This window comes from Strongylocentrotus purpuratus, unplaced genomic scaffold, assembly GCF_000002235.5.
Source record: "Strongylocentrotus purpuratus isolate Spur 01 unplaced genomic scaffold, Spur_5.0 spur5_scaffold_3, whole genome shotgun sequence".
In the NCBI taxonomy this organism is placed as follows: domain Eukaryota; kingdom Metazoa; phylum Echinodermata; class Echinoidea; order Camarodonta; family Strongylocentrotidae; genus Strongylocentrotus; species Strongylocentrotus purpuratus.
Genome location: NW_022145609.1, coordinates 6,418,528 through 6,437,618, shown reverse-complemented (window position 1 = coordinate 6,437,618; position 19,091 = coordinate 6,418,528). Strand labels below are relative to the sequence as shown.

The 19,091-nt window shown below is 38.5% G+C and overlaps 2 protein-coding genes and 1 non-coding gene across 6 annotated transcripts in view; all 3 read left to right on the top strand.

Annotated features, from left to right (window-relative positions):
* LOC105437983 overlaps window positions 1-15,451 on the top strand; it is a 31,804-nt gene extending 16,353 nt beyond the window's left edge. For 2 of the 4 annotated variants that reach the window (XM_030996936.1, XM_030996939.1), the window contains 2 exons: window positions 3,921-4,029; window positions 11,913-15,451. In XM_030996936.1, coding sequence (XP_030852796.1) covers window positions 3,921-4,029; window positions 11,913-12,141 — 338 coding nt within the window. In that variant the 3' untranslated portion in view covers window positions 12,142-15,451. The remainder of the gene's footprint in view (window positions 1-3,920; window positions 4,030-11,912) is intronic. The other 2 variants (XM_030996937.1, XM_030996938.1) reach the window with 2 other exon arrangements.
* Window positions 5,100-5,172, top strand: TRNAV-CAC. The gene has a single exon. It is a non-coding gene; the product is annotated as a tRNA-Val (tRNA).
* A 1,463-nt stretch (window positions 15,452-16,914) lies between the features above and the next one.
* Window positions 16,915-18,788, top strand: LOC115928905. Its single transcript, XM_030996973.1, has 3 exons — window positions 16,915-17,562; window positions 17,958-18,163; window positions 18,544-18,788. Exons 1-3 carry the CDS (start codon window positions 17,352-17,354, stop codon window positions 18,763-18,765), a joined length of 639 nt encoding a protein of 212 aa, XP_030852833.1. The 5' UTR covers window positions 16,915-17,351; the 3' UTR covers window positions 18,766-18,788.
* Window positions 18,789-19,091: the final 303 nt, after the last annotated feature.

Sequence of the window (19,091 nt, the reverse complement as noted above, 5' to 3'; positions counted from 1 at the left end):
ACGTTCTTTTTCTTATCGAGTCACTACACAAGTCCCGTCCAGTGGTCCACACAGGCTTTGGCACGGCAATTCACGGCTTCCAAGTCATCTTGGGTACATGGCTCTAACAGGAGTGGGCAGACTAGCAGGTGTTCCATTGTCTGTTCCTGACTGCATTCACATGCTGTCTGTTCGTCTCCTAGACCCCACCTCTGCATTAGGACTCTGCATAGATAGAAGATAGATAGATAGATAGAAATGGTTTTATTAAAAAGATCATCGCAGCCAATGGCTGAATTGCGATCCATTTCACAAGGTTATATACAATACAATTGCAATTCAAATTGAAATAACACAAAATATGACATAAATCAATAATCAAACATATAGACATTTCATAAAAATTCATTGATCAGATTCAAATTTTTGTTAAAAAAGAAAGAAAGAGATTAGGAGAGGTGTAGGAGAGGGAGAGTTGGAGTGATGACAAAGAGAGAGAAGGAGAGAAAGAAAGAGAAGGGGGACGGGAGAGAAAGACGGAAAGAGATAGAGAGGGAGAGAAAGAGAGAGAGAGTTGAAGAGAGGAAGAGACAGACAAAGGGTACCTTATCATTACAGAGATGAGGGAAGATGGCAAGAAATATTCAGTAATGCAGAAAATTGAGATAAAAACTATCAAAATTCATTCACATAGTTCAATCATGGACTGTGAAATTCTAAAAATATTGGTATTACATTTTATTCAAAAGATTTATAAAGTAAGAAAGAGAGCTGCACTGGAAGCGTTTTGTTTTACATTGGTATTGTTTAAACTTTGATTGAGATCTTAGAGAATAAGTGCTTTGTTGTCTAAGAGGTAAACATTCTTTAAATTGAGGGTGTTTGACAAGTGCATTTGCAAAGTCTATACATAACTGCTTACGTCTTGCTTCTAATGAACATAGATTGCACGTTTCCAATGCTGCTTCATAATTTTCATACTGACGTCCTAAAATGATTTTGCAAGCTCTTTTCTGAATACGTTCTAAAATATATACATGAGTTTTTGTCATTAAAAACCGGTACCCCATAATCTAAAATCGAACGAATGTATCCTTTATATATAAGTAAAAGGTCATCTACAGGCAATCCATACTTCTTAAGGCAACGAAACATAAATAACTTCCTATAACACCTTTTTGTGAGATCGGATACATGACTATCCCACTTTAGGTTTGATTGTAAAATAATTCCGAGGACTTTGGCTTGATGAACATAAATTAATTCTTTGTCGCCAATGAAAATTGAAGTTTGTTCATCACAATTTTTCATAAATGTTATAACCATAGAGAAGCACTTGGACGGATTCAATGTCATATTATTTTTAGCTGACCATTGGTATAGATCAGTGATTGCATTTTGTAGTTTAGACTGAGATGTTACTTTTCGGCTTTCTACAATCGTTAAGTCGTCAACATATTTATAAATTGGTAAGTTAACATCATTACAGGCATTATTGATCATTACAATAAATAGAATCGGACCAAGTTTGGTACCTTGCGGAACACCAGCATTGATTGTTTTCAAATTAGATAACTGACCAAAATATTTTACCCTTTGTTGACGCAACTCGAGGAAACTCAGTATCCAAGATATTACACATGGCCTCACTTGCAAATGGATCAATTTGTTGATTACAATATTATGGTCGATGCGATCAAACGCCTTAGAAAAATCGGTAAGTATGATGGTGGATAAAGATTTGGGTTTATCAGCGTTGGCATATATTTGATGAAGAAGTTGTATCAAGTAGTGGTTAGTGCATCGTCCGTATCCAGTTCTTAGGCGGTTGAGGCTTAGCCAGGTAGGCCAAGTCTCGCTGGAGCCGGTTGCGAGAGATTCCTTTGGGCTGAGGGAGAGTTTATGTGGAGTGGTCTGGCGGTGGTTAGATCACAAAATTATCATTTGGTCGTGAGGGCTGGTATTAAGGGGCTCTACAGTGTGCAGAAAGCTGTGTCTGGATTTGAGCCGCTTTCCTACTGGCTGTCGTTCGAAGAGTGGGTGGAGTGGATTGTTTTCTTGTTTGTACTTTTCTCTCTGGGACAAGACAGGCCTTCTGACGTGTGGTGGGGGCAATACCGCAGAGCGGGAAGAGGTCTTCTACTTTAGTTGGCCTAAGGCAACCAGTGATTGCTCTGCAAGATAAATTTAGAGCTGGGTCGATCTTCGGTGCGTGGTCTGACCTACTCCACACTGGTGATGCATACTCCGCAGCAGAGAAGCAAAGCGCAAGGGCTGTCGTCGGGATCGTTCTGGCATCAGTCCCCCAGTTGGTGCTGGCTAGCTTCTTGAGGATGCTATTGCGGGCTCCAACTTTTGCCTTTGTGTTGGAAATGTGGTTCTTGTAGGTGAGGGAGCAATCCAGTTTGACGCCTAGGTAGACTGAGTTGAGTTTGTGCCTCAGCCTTTTCCCATACCAGCTGATCCTTAGTTGATGGTAGGCATCCCTGTTCTTGAGGTGGAATGCACTTATTTGAGTTTTATCAGGGTTAGCTCTCAGGTGGTTGGTCGCGTAGTATGGGATGAGTCCGGCCAGGGCATCACTGAGGAACTCCTCCAACTTCACAAATGGCTGGTGCTGGGTGGCGATGTAGAGATCATTGGCGTAGAGGAAACTCCTGGTGTTTGGGTGGATCGGTTGGTCGTTCATGTACACGTTAAAGAGCAGCGGTGCAAGCACACTTCCTTGTGGTAGGCCATTGTTCTGTCTGCGCCATCTGCTGCGCTTGCCGTTGAGGACCACAAAAAAAAAATCGCCAATTGGACAGCAACGTCTGGATGAGTCTAGTCAGTCTCACATCCTTTGTCAGCTCAAAGATCTTCCTGGTGAGGATTCTGTGGTTCAGGCAGCAGAGAGATCAACGAAAGCTGCTCTAGTGATTAGCTTACTCTCATACCCATCCCCAATGAACTGAGTGAGGTTTAGGAGTTGGCCAGTGCATGATTTTACTGGCCTGAGCATGAGATGTTCATCCACGAATTGGGTGATGCGGTAGCCATGGTGTTGGTTGTAGTAGTTACTAAAAGAACTTGAGTAGTGTGGTTAAAGGATTCGCATATTTTCATCTGACAGGAACCGCGACGTGAACGCTCCTTCAATCCCCCCCCCCCGAAGTCACGTTGTGTAGTGTTCATTGTAGAATTGTTGGCATCGATACATCTTTTGTGTTATGACTGATTCACTCGACCACTACAATTCTTTGATGAACTAATCTTTATTAATGTAATAGGTTCGATCCATACTGAAAAATAGCAAAATAGCAAATAGTAAAGCAGTGCAAAAGGAGAACACAAAATTTTTAAAGAAAAACATTATCAAGTAGTATTGACGTCCTAAATTTTACGCGTTTCAATGGGATGTCGGTGAACTTGTACTTATGACGGTTTCATGAAGCAAGTTTTAAAACATATAACAAAAATCGCATTCAAATTCTCAACGCGCGTTCGGAACAGCTGATCTATAGTGTTCGGCACATAGTCGGCACTAATATATCCTAAGATCCTCATCTTGTTTGTATGCCTTTTGCTGTGTTTTTGTTCGTGTTTTATTTGTTTGTGTGTTTGTTCTTCTTAATGACTTATCATAAGTCTTTTGGATTCATCACAAAACTTTGTCTAGTTGCAAATTTTCAATTTCTGATCGGTTTGATACTTCATCTTTCCATTATCATCAAAAAGCAAAGGAATGACAATATACTTTCCCGTACTTCCGGTAAGAGAGAAAATTCCTTATCCAACATCAAAACAAAATAGAAAGAAAAATGCTAGGTTATGGAACGGTTATTAATAGTTCAGGCAGTTTTCCACAATAACATTTATTCTTATATAATGATTTACATTTTTAAAGTAATTAAATGCATTTATTAATCGTGTAATATCATGATGAACTATTGAACTTTCAGAAAGCAGTGGTGGTTGTGGAGCCTTGGGGAAAAGCAATCTGATTTGGATTCTCTTTGGGGTGTCATTAGCGGGAAATGTCCTTTTATTGGTAGTCATCGCGATAAAATGGTAAGGTTAATCTTCAAAAGCGTGATGATGATAATGATGTACTCAGCCCCTGAAAGCACAGGGGCGTTATTTCGACTGTGTTACCACATGTACCTGCCCTTATCAAGTTCGGGAAGGTAATAGGCCCGTTTCGCGATGTAATCAAAATTTAAAGCATAAATCTGTAATACATTACGTGTTGTCAGGTAGGACGAGCCATTTGTTTGTCCTACCTAATATGCAATCCACATTCTGATTATTGAAATACAATTATACATAACAGGTGAATGAATCGTTTGTAACGAAGCACTTAAAAAAGATTGGTGCATTAGTTTTTTATTACATCAAGAAAGTGGCATATTAGCCCGTCTTCCATTTATTCTCTGCATGATATCGGTCTGGCTTTATGGTGCGCCCATGACCGCGTCGGTCGGTGATGTCGTCCTACGCCAGACAAATATGGACTTTTAGATTTTAGAGAACGTGGACTGCCACCTGTGACATCCTTTTAAGGTAATGTGGCGTCCTTTTAAGCGTATCAGGACAATTACCCCCTGGGCAATCACCCCCCCGGAAACCCCCCCCCCGGAAAACTACCCCCGTAGGACGATTACCCCCGGAAAATTACCCCCTGCAGAATAACCCCCCGAGGACAATAACCCCCAAGGACAATTACCCCCGGAGAATTACCCCCGTGGACAACTACCCCCCGGGGACAATTACCCCCGAGGACAACTACCCCCGAGGACAATTACCCCCCGAGAACAATTACCCCCCGAGGACAACTACCCCCAGGACAATTACCCCCTGGGCAATCTCCCCCCGGAAAAATACCCCCTGGAAAACTACCCCCGTAGGACGATTATCCCCCGAAAAATTACCCCCCCGGAGAATTACCCTCCGAGGACAATTACCCCCCAAGGACAATTACCCCCCGCAAAATTACCCCCCGGAAAATAATCCACCGAGGACAACTACCTCCCGGGGCCAACCCCCCCCCCGGAAAATTAGCCCTCGGAGAATAACCCCCGAGGACAACTACCCCCAAGGAAAACTGCCCCCGAGGACAATTACCACCATGGACACTACTGGGTATGGTGGCTCAGTGGTTAGAGCGCCCGCCTCACGAACGGGAGTTCGTGGGTTCGAACCCCAGCCGAGTCATACCAAAGACTTATAACAATCGGACCTTCTGCCTTCTAGCTAGGCACTCAGCATATTATATTGGAGAAGGGTAGTAGTAACATATTATGTTATGCAGGGCCCACTGGAAGAGCAGTTTTATAACTGGAGTGGCTACCCTGGGTAAATAAAACGTTATTATTATTATTATTATCATTACCCTCGAGGACAACTATCCCCCAGGAAAACTACCCCCGAGGACAACCCCCCTGAGAACAATTACCCCTCCCCTTCTAGGACAACTCCCCCTCCCCCACCCCTCAAGGACATTAATCCCCGGAGGACAACTACCCCCAATGACAATCACCCCCGAGGAATTTTTAACACTGTGACGTATAACGCAAGCTTCTCTCCAAATTGCTACTTACAGAAAATTGCATAAACATTCATTTTCTTTGTTATTTATGAAGTTCATTTCAGTCTTTTCAAATTATTCAATTCGATATGTGGGGGGGGGGGGGGGTGGAGGTTGCCCAATTCCCCTGTAGTTTTGCTACCGAGTAAAGAACAGAAATTACATTTCTTAGAAATTGAACAATACATTGCGCACAGCATCTATCACCATCAATGGCGCAACAAAGAAATTAGGATGTAAGATTTCCTTTATGCATCCTCTGTAACTTTTTTAATCAGCTGATCGTGTATTTGTCTTTGTATGTATAATGGGCCTTCATCCATGCCATGATCCATAATTAAGGTTTTCTTCACGTTATCTATTTATTTCTGTTGTCATGCTGAACTTGCTGAAGTATAATATGTTTTCGTGTACGTTAAGTAATTTTGAAATAGAAATTGCCTTCAAGTTATATGCACGGTGCCATGTCAAAAGAAAATAAAAATCCGCTCTCTGGTAATTCATCTTATTTGATTTTATAAATTTTATATATAGAGAACGATTTGGAAAACGTTGATTTTGTTTAAAAAAATCAAATACCAGAAACGGTTAAAATATGTAATTACATGAGAAAATAAAATTGTGAAGATACTAAAGTGTCTTCCTTCCTCGCTCGCTGACAATATTTTGACAGCAAGGCTAATAAGGGCAACGAGAGGCCCGAATATCCTCAAATTCGTGTATCAAGGTCATGACCGAATATATCACTTTTTATTTATATACATTCGGCGACAAGGTGCCCACATACAGTACTTTAAATAGTTTCTAGTGTGTGGATTACAAACTAATTTTTTACAAGTTTGAAAATGACTTCTCCTTTTTATTCTTAAATGTGCCCATACGTGTGTGCATAGCACTTTGAGTTTGAGTTTGAGTTTATTGATTTCACATTTCACATGCAGAAATAATACAGATAACAAAATATACATAAAAGACATATTGTTTCATAATATAACAAAATGATTATATTAATTGACAAGGTAATCATCACATTTGTTTGACAACTAATATCATTTAAAGGAAACCCAGATAAAAGTACAAACTGTGAAATGTGCAGGAACCTATAGAAAAGCAGAGCTTGTAAAGAATAGGTTCCTGGGCGACTTGAAAAATAACAGGGACAGAAAATGTTTACAGTAGAGAGGGGTACACAATTAAAATTAAGACGGTAGTAGTTTGACAAATAGTTGTTTGCGAGTTCAATACAATACAATACAGAAAAAAGAAAGAAAAAGAAATACATTAAACCGAAGAGTAGTAACGAGCCAATAAATAGGAGAGTATGCACCATACATGTTTGCACCACCTGAACGTTTACAAAAACCGAACAATAGAAATCATGAATTATTTATTCCTTTCCTGTTAAAATCCACTTAAATGTCACATAGGCAAAAGAACGCCTAAAATTGCAAATGAATTGTAAAATGAATTGTAAAATGGTACACGTTATAAAAAAAGAACATTATACATGAAATGTCTAATCATCATTATTATTGTAGGCATTCAACAAATGTAACTTGAGTTTATATTTAAATTGATGAATAGAAGAAGAGTGAAGTAAATCAGGATGAAGATTGTTCCAAAAAGACGGACCAGTATATACAATTGTTTTTTGAGAAAATGAAGTGCGTAAACGGGGGATGTGAAAATCATTCCTTTTCCTGGTAGGGTATGAATGAATATCCAAGTTCTTAGTGAAAAGAGAAGCAATAGAATCAGGCAAATCATTTTTTGTAAGTTGATACATGAAAATACCCAAATTATAGAGAAATATATCAGACACATGTAAAAGGTTATTGTTGAAAAATAAGATGTTTGAATGTGACCGGAAACCAACATTGTGAATTATTCTAGGGCTCTTTTTTGAATGACCAATAAACTATGCAGTTGAGTCTTGGAGCAGTTGCCCCATGCTAAAATACCGTAATTTAAATAAGGGAAAATTAAGGTGGAGTATAGATTCAACAGGACATCAAGAGGAAAAAAGTGTTTAAGTCTGTTGATGACGCCGGTATTTCGTGATAAAAGTTTACATAAATTTCCAACGTGCATTTTCCAATTAAGTTTACAGTCTATAACAAGACCAAGAAATTTTGTGTGTTCAACAAATAAAATGTTTATGTCATTAATGGAAATGTTACCAGGTAGTGATGTTATGGAGTTACTGAAAAGCATATAGTTCGTTTTAGTCACATTAAGAGATAATTTATTGGCATTAATCCACTCCAAAACAGATAGTAATTCATTGTTTACAACGTCAGCAATAATATTGGGATTTGGATGAGTAAAGAAAATATTGGAATCATCGGCAAAAAGTATGAATGACAAAATGGGGGAGGAAGTTTGGAAATCATTAATGTAAAGTAGAAACAAGAGCGGACCCAGGAGAGATCCTTGCAGGACACCACAAGTGATATGTCGTAGACATGAGTCATGATCATTTAAATTAACATATTGCATTCTGTCTGTGAGGTAATTCCTGAACCACTCCAAGGCCTTCCCTCTGATCCCATAATGGGATAGTTTATATAAGAGAATATCATGGTTAACTGTGTCGAAGGCCTTGGAGAAGTCCAGGAAAATGCCAATAGTATGGGACATATTATCAATAGCACATGCAATCTTATTAATGAACATGAGTAATGCATGAGTTGTGGAGTGTTTACGTCGGAAACCATATTGAGATGACGATAATATATTAAATTTAGATATGAATTTAAAGGTACGAGTATAAATAAGCTTTTCTAACATTTTTGAAAACGACGAAAGCAAGGAAATTGGGCGATAATTACCCAAGTCATCTTTACTACCAGATTTAAATATAGGAACCACCTTAGCAATTTTCATTTTTTGGGGTACAATACCATTTAGTAAAGATAAATTTAAAATATGAGCAAGAGGATCGGCAATCACACCGATTACCTTTTTTAAAAGAAAATTAGTTATGCCATCAGCACCTGCACTTTTTTTATTCTTAAAACTATTGACAATACTAATTAATTCAGAACAGTCTGTTGGAGTTAAAAAGAATGAACTTTGGTTGGAATTTGTGAGAAAAGAATGAAAGGGTTTACCAGATGTGGGTATTTTCTCAGCTAGCTTTGGCCCTATTTGAACAAAAAAAGAATTAAAAGATTCAGCTAAATCACGAGAGTCTTGAATCTTCACACCATCATCAATCACACTCTCAATGTGTATAGACTTAGTTTTACTTTTCAGGACATTATTAATAATCTTCCACGTATTTTTAGCATCATTTTTATATAAATTGAATTGTGAAGAATAATAATCTTTTTTAGCCTGTCTCAATAAAGATGTAAGAATATTACGATATCTATTGTTTTTCAATTTAGAGCCCTCAGTTTCTTTTACTTTATATTTATAGAACAATTTGTTTTTACGGTTAATGCACTTCAAAAGAGATTTAGTGACCCAGGGCAGTCTGGGGACTTTTTTGTAATTAGAACGCAATGGAATACATATCGGAATATACAGGTTGTATAAATCATCGAAAATTTCAAGGAACCTATTATAACAATCGTTTACATTTTGACAATTATATAATTCAGACCAATCAGTAGAGATAAGACTTTGTCGAAATCGTTCGATGTTCACATGGGACAAATTACGAAAACCCGACACCTGCTTACTGGAATTACACTGTGAATGAAAATTGGGAATGAAAGCAAACATTGGGAAGTGATCACTCAAGTCGGAAAGTACTATACCAGATTCAATATAAGAAGATACATTTGTAAAAATATTATCGATCAAAGTGTGACTGCTATTTGATATTCTTGTTGGTTTGGTGATTTGGGGAAGAAAAGAATGGGATAAAAGCAAATTTAAGAAATCCAAATACTGAGAATTTGAGTCACACGATAACAAGTTGGCATTTAATAAAGTCGCCCATTATAAAGCACATCTTGTTGGCAATTTGAGGTGATGATAAAATAGTCTGAACAAGTTCAAGAAATTCATTGAAATTACTTTGAGGTGGCCTGTAGATTTCACCAATAACGATATGTTTTTTACCAGGAACTTCGATCTCTATAAATATGCTTTCAAATATATCAGACATGATGGTTAAGTCATTAAGTATTTTGGATGCATAATCATTTGAAATATACAAGCCAACTCCGCCGCCAGTTTTGTTTTTCCTGTTATTAGTGACAAGAGTGTAGCCATCAATAAAAAATAGTGAGGAGTTAGATTTAATCCAGGTTTCACAAATACCAATGAATGAACAATCATATTTAATTTTGTCCAGGAGTAGTTAAAACTGGTCAAAATTTTTACCGAGACTTCTGACATTGCATTGTAGAAAAGATAGTTTATTGACAGCCTTTGAAAAATGATCAATGAACTGAGATTCTGTAAAATAGCGTGAATGTTTGCTGCCTGACAATGACTCACATGAGTCCATGTTCAGTTGCAACTCAGCAGTGCATAAATTTAAATATTCAGCCGTGTCAGCTTCATGACGAACGTTATCTGTAGTTATGTAAGAGGAGGATGCCTGTGAATTATCAGGTGGTAAAAGTTGTTGATCATTACCAACATTAGATAATAGAGGGTCAGTCATTGATAAAACATGAAGTAACAGGTGAGTAACGGAGAATCCAGTAGATGAACTGGAATGACATGTATATAAATATGAATAGGAAAGAAGAACGTTCAGGTGGTGTAAATACACAAAAGGCGTGGTTTATAATATGACATTTGTTGTATAGTAGAATTAGAGATGGTTCGCAATAGAATGTAATAACCGATTTAGTACAGGTAGCATCAATCAGGAAGTTAACTGAATCAATTGTACATACGTATACATTCATTGGAAATAAGATCGAGACAAAACACAGATAAGAAATAAAAACAAGAAAATTCATTACTTAGCACTTGTACTAGAACACGTACAAGAAACTCATGGGATCCTTTCAGCCACCGCACGTAGAAGAAATTTAGAAAATTCAGGCAAAAGCAAGAGAGAGAGCCAGAGCAAAATTAATAGTCTGTAAAGACGTTGGGATTTGGGAGAACATTTTCATTTCTTAAGAGGGTACCGTGACTAACAAAAAGTTAAAATAACGCTGCTCCAGAGAAATGTTTTTTTTATGCATTTTGAAAAGCGCTAGATAATTACCTAAAACTTCGTGGAAATTAGCGACCGCACTGGCGTTGCATAAATAAATTATGATAAAAGGATAATGTGTAGTAATGAGGAAGACAGCGTGCTATAGTATTTGAAAGAATATGGGTTCATGCAGGGGATCTTATGGGCTCGTAGCCATCTCTCAATTTGTCAGATCGTCTTTTGCTATTGAATCCTGATTGTCCACGGGGGGAGTTGTCCTCGGGCGGTAATCGTCATCGGTGGGAATTGTCCTCGGGGGGGGGGGGGGTAATTATCATCGGGGGTAGTTGTCCTCGGGGGGTAGTTGTCATCGGGGGGTAATTGTCTTTGGGGGGTAATTGTCCTAGGGGGTAATTGTCCTCGGGGGTAGTTGTCCTAGGGGGGGGGGGGGTATTGTCCTCGGGGGGTAATTTTCAGGGGAGTAATTTTCCGGGGGGTAATTGTCCTTGGGGGGTAGTTGTCCTCGAGGGCTGCTTCTCCGGGGGGGGGGGGTAATATTCCAGGGAGTAATTGTCCTTTGAGGGTAGTTTTCCGGGGGGGGGGGTCATTTTCCGGGGGGTGATTGCCCAGGGGGTAGTTGTCCTAGAACCCCTTTTAAGGCACTGCCGGGCACTACCAGTGCCTTAAAAGGACGTCACACTGCCTTAAAGGGATGTCACACGTGGCAGTCCACGTTCTCGTCGTGCCAATCTAAAAGTCCTATTAATGCCTCGTGTACACCGGGCATTATTATCAACAAAATTACCCCATTTAGTCCATTTTGACATGTACACTGCGAGTATAGGGGGTATTCACCTGGTCAATTTTAGCAGATTTATTGCATGCACGATTTGGCTTATATTGGATTATATTGGTGTGACTATACATGAATAAATGTGGTTTCCGGCTGAGTTTTCTTAAAGAAATCGCCCCGTGACAACCCTCAATGTAAAACAAACTAATTCGCATGAATTACATTAACCCGTGAAATATTCCTCAATATTAAATGTTTATTTACTCGCTTGATTCGTTTTTATAGAACACTGTTTTAAATGGGTGCCCATTTGAAAAATATTCAACAAATAGTATCACATTGGTCCCTATTCTTGAAAGGAATATATATATATCTATATATTTTGTTTAATGACATAACATCGCTCCATATTGGCGAGAAATATCTTCTCGTCTTTTTTACGCACTTATATTTAACTGTAGCAGGAGACAGAGGAAGCAGCAGCAGAAGAAGAGTCTACCAAATGTACGTGGTGCTCTATCAGAATGTGATCCAAATGATCAACAATACGAAGTCTCCCTGGCCGTTGGAGACGGGAATGACCACATCTATGAAGGTCTCAAGAGAACAGAAAGCAGCATAAACAACGAATCGTCTTACTTGAGCATTGATAATACAGACAAAGTCGAATATGTAAATACGAACATTTAACATCAAGGTGCTAACATGAGATGGAGTCTATTCGACGTCCAGTACTTATATTTCATTCTACGTAGAACACGATGAAAAGACTTCCGAACAAAATCAACCCAAGGCAAATTCAGTAGCCTTGCCCATCACCCATTGAAGTGTGCGATAATAGATAAGGACGTCTAACGTAATCTAAACATGATTTATTTTGGATATACATCAGGTTATTGAAATTGCTGTTGAGTTGATTTATCGAAAGTCTTTGCGATCGGATTAAGGACAAGTCCAAGCTGTCCTAGAGGTGTTGTGGTCCAGTGGATACAAATCCGGACTGTGAATCACAAGGTACAGATTTCGAATTAATCTACATTAATATACATTTGACACACTCCACCTAGGTGAGATAAATAGGTATACCTAGCATGAATTAATTCCTTTATGGCTCGAGTGCTTTAACTGCAGCCTTGCATAAAGTGACTCGGTAACATTGATGAAGATTGATGAAAAAAGTGCGTAATTTTTTTATGAAATATTATTTATTTTATTCTTTCCATTAGGGGTAACGAAATGTCTTGTTCGGTCTGTAGTCGGTCTGGTGTCGGTCTCCTTGGTGTGACTGAGGTATTACATCTAAGATTTTAGTTTATCTTATCGTAGTATATTAAGCTAATTGCCAATATAGCTTTGATCAGACCAAAAATGTGGTGACATGACGTATCTGATTTATGTTTATAACTCCACAATGCGTGGTAACCTAAGTGACACACCATCACCCAATAGCTTGTACTTGACTATGATATGCTTATATTTTTTTTTTCTTCAATTATTTTACTCGGTGAATAGCTACGATGTATTCAAGACTATGTATATATTTTATTTTAAACCAGATTTTTCGTATTTTTGTCATGCCGTGGCACATCACGATCTGTTTTCATAACCACGTTCAATGCATCCAGTTTGAAACAGAGAATCCGAAGGTGCACTATGTTTTAAAGAAAGATTTGCAGTTCAGTACTTGTGTCGAAGATTTTACTTAGGTTAGGCTATAATTGTTTCCTATAGACCCTTTCTATATTTTTTTTACAGTCTTGAAATCTCGAAACAAAGGGAAATAAAATTTCTTCATGATTTTTTTTAATGAATGCGCTTGATAATAATATCATGCAACATGATTATTTAACTAGATTCGCCAAAGGTGATTTCATGACCTTTTTCAATCGTTTTTTTACTCTACGTTTGTTTTGACGGCTTAGATTCCTTCGGATGTCACTTTGTACGTCATGTTTATTTTCATGTTTTATCAATTTTTTCTCTTGATATCATACACGATATGCTGGAAGGTGTCGTTCAGTATAAACTGCAATTAGTACTTGAGCATTTCAATTTTGACAGGCAACCACCACTCTTGTCTCTGGATGTCTTGAATCAGAGAGTTGCCAGTCATTGTAGGAACATTGCGGACAACAAAAACAAACCATTTTATGTTAAACTACGAACAGCTAGTAATAATGTAGGTCAGAAGGTAATGCAAGCTTGGTGCCTGATAAGAAACCTCCCATTCATTATTGGTCATGATATCGAGGAAGGAAACGAGTATTTGGAACTGTTACTGAAATTGCAAGATTGTATGGACATCATTTTCTCTCATTAGTTAACAGCAGGTCTAATAGCTCAGCTGCGTATTCTCATTGATGATCATCACTGGCACTTTCAAACAATATTTCCAGACAGACGGCTTCTGCCAAAGCATCACTTCATGGTGCATTACCCTACTTGTTTGCAAGAGGTAGAACCCCTCTTTAACATGTGTGGTGTATGAGATATGAAGCAACACATCACTATTTTTGCCGTGTTGCAGAATCTGTCCGTAATAATACAAATATATGTAAATCTCTTGCAAAAAGGCACCAAACCGCACATACATTCCACCTGAAATTCAATCAGCCTCTTGAATCTCTTGAAGGAGGACGTGGTAGCTCCATTCTTTTGTCAGATATTGATATTGGACACTTTATGAAAGAGAAAATCCTTGCAGTTGAACTCTTCACTGAAGTGATTGAAGCATATTGGGTAAACGTTTGTGGAACACATTATCAACGATCTCTATTGGTCTGTCATGTCAGCGAGTTACTCCTGTTTGGCCAAATACAGCACATTATTGTGTATGATACCAATGGGTTTTTTAACTTCAATTGTGGGATACATTTTATTACACATCACATTACCATGCATATTCAGTCGTAATGAATTATCTACCTAGCTATATTGTTACAAATCAAAGGATCTTGTCGATTTTAAACATCACGATTTAATGACAACCTTTTCGAAGACAGACAATGGAAAGTATGTGGCACCAAGAAATGTTCTGTTCCAGTAAGTCTGAACCTTCCTTTTATTGCTATAGGTGAAACCAAGCCTTTTCTTTCATGAAAAATTAAAAGGATATAATTTATCACAAGCTTGTATGAAATCCGGCTATCGGTGTTGTACAGCAAGATAATCTCTATTGACAGAAATACAGCAGTTCTGGATTACACATGAAACAGTTTCATTTTGATAAATGTGAATTTAAATGTATTGTTTTTCAGGGGAAGGATTTGTGATGACTGTGCATGAAAACCAACAATTTGGAGATACACAGCTCGGTGATTTTCTTTCCTTTCCTGGAACAAAGTACACTTGAGAATTCCAAAATGATGTTGCCATGGTTTTATCATTTGTTCTCTTGGAAAGTGGTGTTGACGTTCTCAAATGTTTTGTCAGTTATTGATGTTTTTATTAAATGCCATTGATGCATTTTTCATGTGTTCAGATATGTGTTGGTATGTATAAAACGAAAATAATGCAAATTTGTTAAATGCCTGAAAGTAGTGTATATTTACTACAATATAAGATAAGAAGACTTTTGTTTTTTCACCCCTCATAGAAGGAGCTATTTCTAGATGACAGTTTAATCCTTGTAGGTTGGCAGCCAGTGCTTAGCAATAATAAATGTTATGGTTTGCTAAAGTTTGGTCTTATGTGATGAACATTTCTGGCACATTGTTTTCACCCTCTTTTGAATGATGTAAATGTTGTACAGACGTTAATGTGTAGAGTTACAGGCATTTTATCAGCAGGTTAATATTTTACAAATGCCATGTAGGCTGAGTAAATTTGCATAAATAAGATGGAATACTTCAGAAGGGGTTTAGATGTGAATTTAAATGTATTGTTTTCCTTGGGAAGGATTTGTGATGACTGTGCATGAAAGCCATCAATTTGGAGATGCACAGTTTGATGTTTTTTTTTCCTCTCCTGGAAAAAAATAAATTTGAGAATTCCAAATAGATTTAGCCATGGTTGGTTTCGTTATTTATTCTCTTGAAAAGTGGTGTTGGTGTTTTCAAATGTTTTGTAAGTTAATTATCTTTATAATGCCGTTGATGCATTTTCCAAGTGTTCTGATATGTGTTGGTATCGTATAAAACGATGATGATGCAAGTCTGTAAAATGCCCAAAAGTAGTATATATTAACTAAAAATATAAATCAAGAAGACTTTTGTTTCGTCACCCCTCATAGATTTTCTCTTCTTTTGAAGGATGTAGATGTTTTACAGACGTTAATGAATAAATATGTAAAGTTACAGGCATGTTATCTGCAGGTTAATATTTAATAAATGCCATGTAGGCTGGTAAATTAGCATAAATGGGACCCTGAAGCAATCAACGGGATACTTCAGTAGTGGTTTTGATTTCTGAATCGTCTGCAAACCACATGCAAGCAGTGTGTTGCTCCTACGCGACATTACAGTTGAACACGGTTGACATATTTTATATATTTGTATGATCGATCATCCATCTTTATAATTTTCCCCAAAATATGGAATTAATTCAGCAAAGTAATCATGTTGTTGCTAAATATCAACGGACACGATACTGCATACATTACCTAAGAATATTGCAATCAGTTCACAACATGTCAATTCCAGACTCGGTTAATCTGATACGGGACGCCAATATTTATTTCAACATTATTTTGTGATGTTTCAGCCATTTTTCTCAAATCAGCTCAAAAACGGCTGAATTATCAAAATAGATTTGCAGGTTGGCAGATGATTTGAAAATGAAACCAATACCGACCTATCCCATCAAGTGAAGATTGTGAATAACATTTTGATAGTTACTTACATCGTTGACTTCCAGCTGCATATAATTCCCCCCCCCCCAAAAAAAAACAACAACAACAAACAAACAACAACAACAACAACAATAAACAAAACGGTATGGCACCTTCCAATAATTGTTCATAATTATCATTCACACACTCAGGAGTTTTACATCAAGTGAAGGTTTATTAACAAATTGTAAATTTAATTTATCACTCTCCTGATTGATTTTGGTGATAGATCTTCTGTTACGTATCCCTATATTTGAGCCTTTAATACCTCCTTCACATACACGGATTTTTCTCACGAGTCCTTACGGATCGCAAACTCGTAGTCAATCGCAAGCATCCGTAAATAACTCGTTGGTATCCGTAAACAAATCGTTACAACTCGCAACAACTCGTAGACACTCTTAAGGATCCGTGAAAGGAGAGGCAATTTTGTTGACATGTCAAAAATCTTCTTACGATTTTCCACGGATGGATTTGTCCGTAAATAGCTCGTAAAAAGCTCGTAACAATTCGTAACCATCCGTAAACCGCTCCCAACAACACGTAACCATCCGTAAACTGCTCGCAAGAATCCGTAAATGACTCGTACCAGATTTTTGTAACGATTCGTTACGGTTAGTTTACGATGTGTCACACGGCCATGTTACGGACCTGCGGATGCCTGCGTATATTTGGATAATGAAAATGCGTAATTTTTAACCCCAATACGGAAATTTGAGCAAAAGTTACCTATATTCTGCGGACGATACGGATTAGTTACGGATGTTACGTATGAATTACGGATGTTACGGGTAAAACCTGCGGATGAACCCATCCGCTGCCAACCCGCTGACACATGTTACTGACGACTTACGGATGATACGGATGACGTACGGACGATACGGATGACTTACGGACGATACGGATAAGTTACGCTCGTGTCTGCGCATGTCGGCTTCCTCTGGCGTCCGCACCATCCGCATATAAACCCACGTGGATCGGAGCTTGCTTCAGTCGCATTTCATCAAGTCTGAGATCTAGTTCCAGTTATTCAACAGTTTCTTCTCCATCTTTTTGGACTTTCGTGTGCATCATGTCTGGCAGAAGAAGTAGCAGAAAAACTAGGAAGAATCCTCCAGTGAGTGAGCAGCCACAACAGCCTCCCCAGGCAGAGGAAGAGGCTCAAAAGGTAGAAGAAGAGGGACCATCCCTGGCAGAGCTGACGGTTCCCCCACCCCCCAAAGATGACCGTGGCAAGGGACGTGGAAAAAAGGGCAAGGCAAGGGACAAGAGGAAGCGTAGAGGTAAAAAACATCTCTTATTTTATCTTTTTTTAGTGCCATTTATCTTTTTAGTGCCACTTTTTTTAGTGCCACTTAGTGCCAATTTGAAAATGGTGATTTTTGGAATTAAATTAGTGCCACAGATTTAAACATTTCTCAGCTTTGCTTGTTGGCTCTTAAACTTGTAAAATAATCCAATAAATAAAAAAAAAAACTTTGGGTTGGACTGGGGGGTGGGGATTTTTTAGGGTTTGGCTGGGGGTGGGGGTGGTCTCATATTTCCATGGTGATGGCAGCATTTATTATTTGACACATTTTCACTATGTTTCAGGTTATAATGAATAATTTCACTTTCAGGTTAATACTTGCTGCTTTATCCAATTTTGTTTAAAACATTGTCATCTGTTTCTTTTCAGATTCCCATGAAGACAGTGATGCTGAGGAGGTCCAGTCGGAGGCAGCCCAGGAGGAGGCAGACTCGGAGGATGAGGCAGAGTCAGAGGTGCCTGTGACAGAGAAGAAGTGGAGGAAAGCCAAGGCCCCAGCTGTGAACCTGACCCCAGAGCAGGAGGAGGACATCTCTGAGTGGCTCAAGCTGAACCCTTGGCTGTGGGACAAAAATGTAAGTTTTCAAAGTCTCCATTTTATTTTACAGCCCATTTCACCTGACTGGGTCCAAAAAATTGATACCTACTTTGCAAAGTTGCTAGCTGTGGAAGGTTGCAACTTTGCAATCTTGGTAATAAATATTGTCACCAGTCATGTGAAATATACACTGTAATTTAACAAGATTAAGTTGGACATGTTTACCTTGGCTAAAAACTTTGCAATGTTGGTAACAAATATTGTCACCATTCAGGTGAAATGCAATGTAATTTACAAGGTTATTCAGAGACAGACAACCTAGGCCACAGACTTTGCTTTTATTTGACTGTACTCATTTCAGGTACAATATTTAATGTTTAATGTTTAATATTTAATGTTTCTTTCTGTATGTTGCAGGAGAAGGACTATAGGCTCCGAGACACCAAGCAGGGCGGATGCAATGACAAGGCTGCAGAGATGGGTCTGACTGCAGCCGAGTTGCGGCGCCGTATCAAGACTCTGAAAGACATTGCTGTGAAGGCGCTGAAGCCTCCCCCCTCCGGTGCAGGTGGCAGGATCTGCACCCCCAGCAGCAGAGATGTGTGGAGCTGTTTGGCTTTTTGGCCAAGAAGGTGGTGAGGAGGCCAGGCCGGACCACACTGAAAGTAAAGTGGGGGGCACCAACAAAAAAGGGCATTTTCTGGAGAAAAAAAGGGCACCTACAGTGGGAAATCTCAAAGCGAAAATATACAATTTTTTAGACATTGGTATATACCCCTACATTGTGATTACATTATCAGGGATGATTTCAATATTTTTTTCTCTTCATACATCATACAAGATATCGCTTAAGCAGCATATTTTACAGTTGGGTGTGATGTCTGAATATGCATTTACGAGCGAGCGAAGCGAGCGAGAAAAATTTTAAAGATCTGTGAGGTCGCAGTGCGAAAAATTACATCTTA

Bases quoted from the DNA above. Each gene is read 5' to 3' on its own strand.
- LOC115928905 (XM_030996973.1), top strand. From the start codon at position 17,352: ATGTCTGGCAGAAGAAGTAGCAGAAAAACTAGGAAGAATCCTCCAGTG. The intron at 17,563-17,957 runs GTAAAAAACATC...GTTTCTTTTCAG, and splicing joins GGACAAGAGGAAGCGTAGAG to ATTCCCATGAAGACAGTGAT. The intron at 18,164-18,543 runs GTAAGTTTTCAA...TGTATGTTGCAG, and splicing joins CTTGGCTGTGGGACAAAAAT to GAGAAGGACTATAGGCTCCG.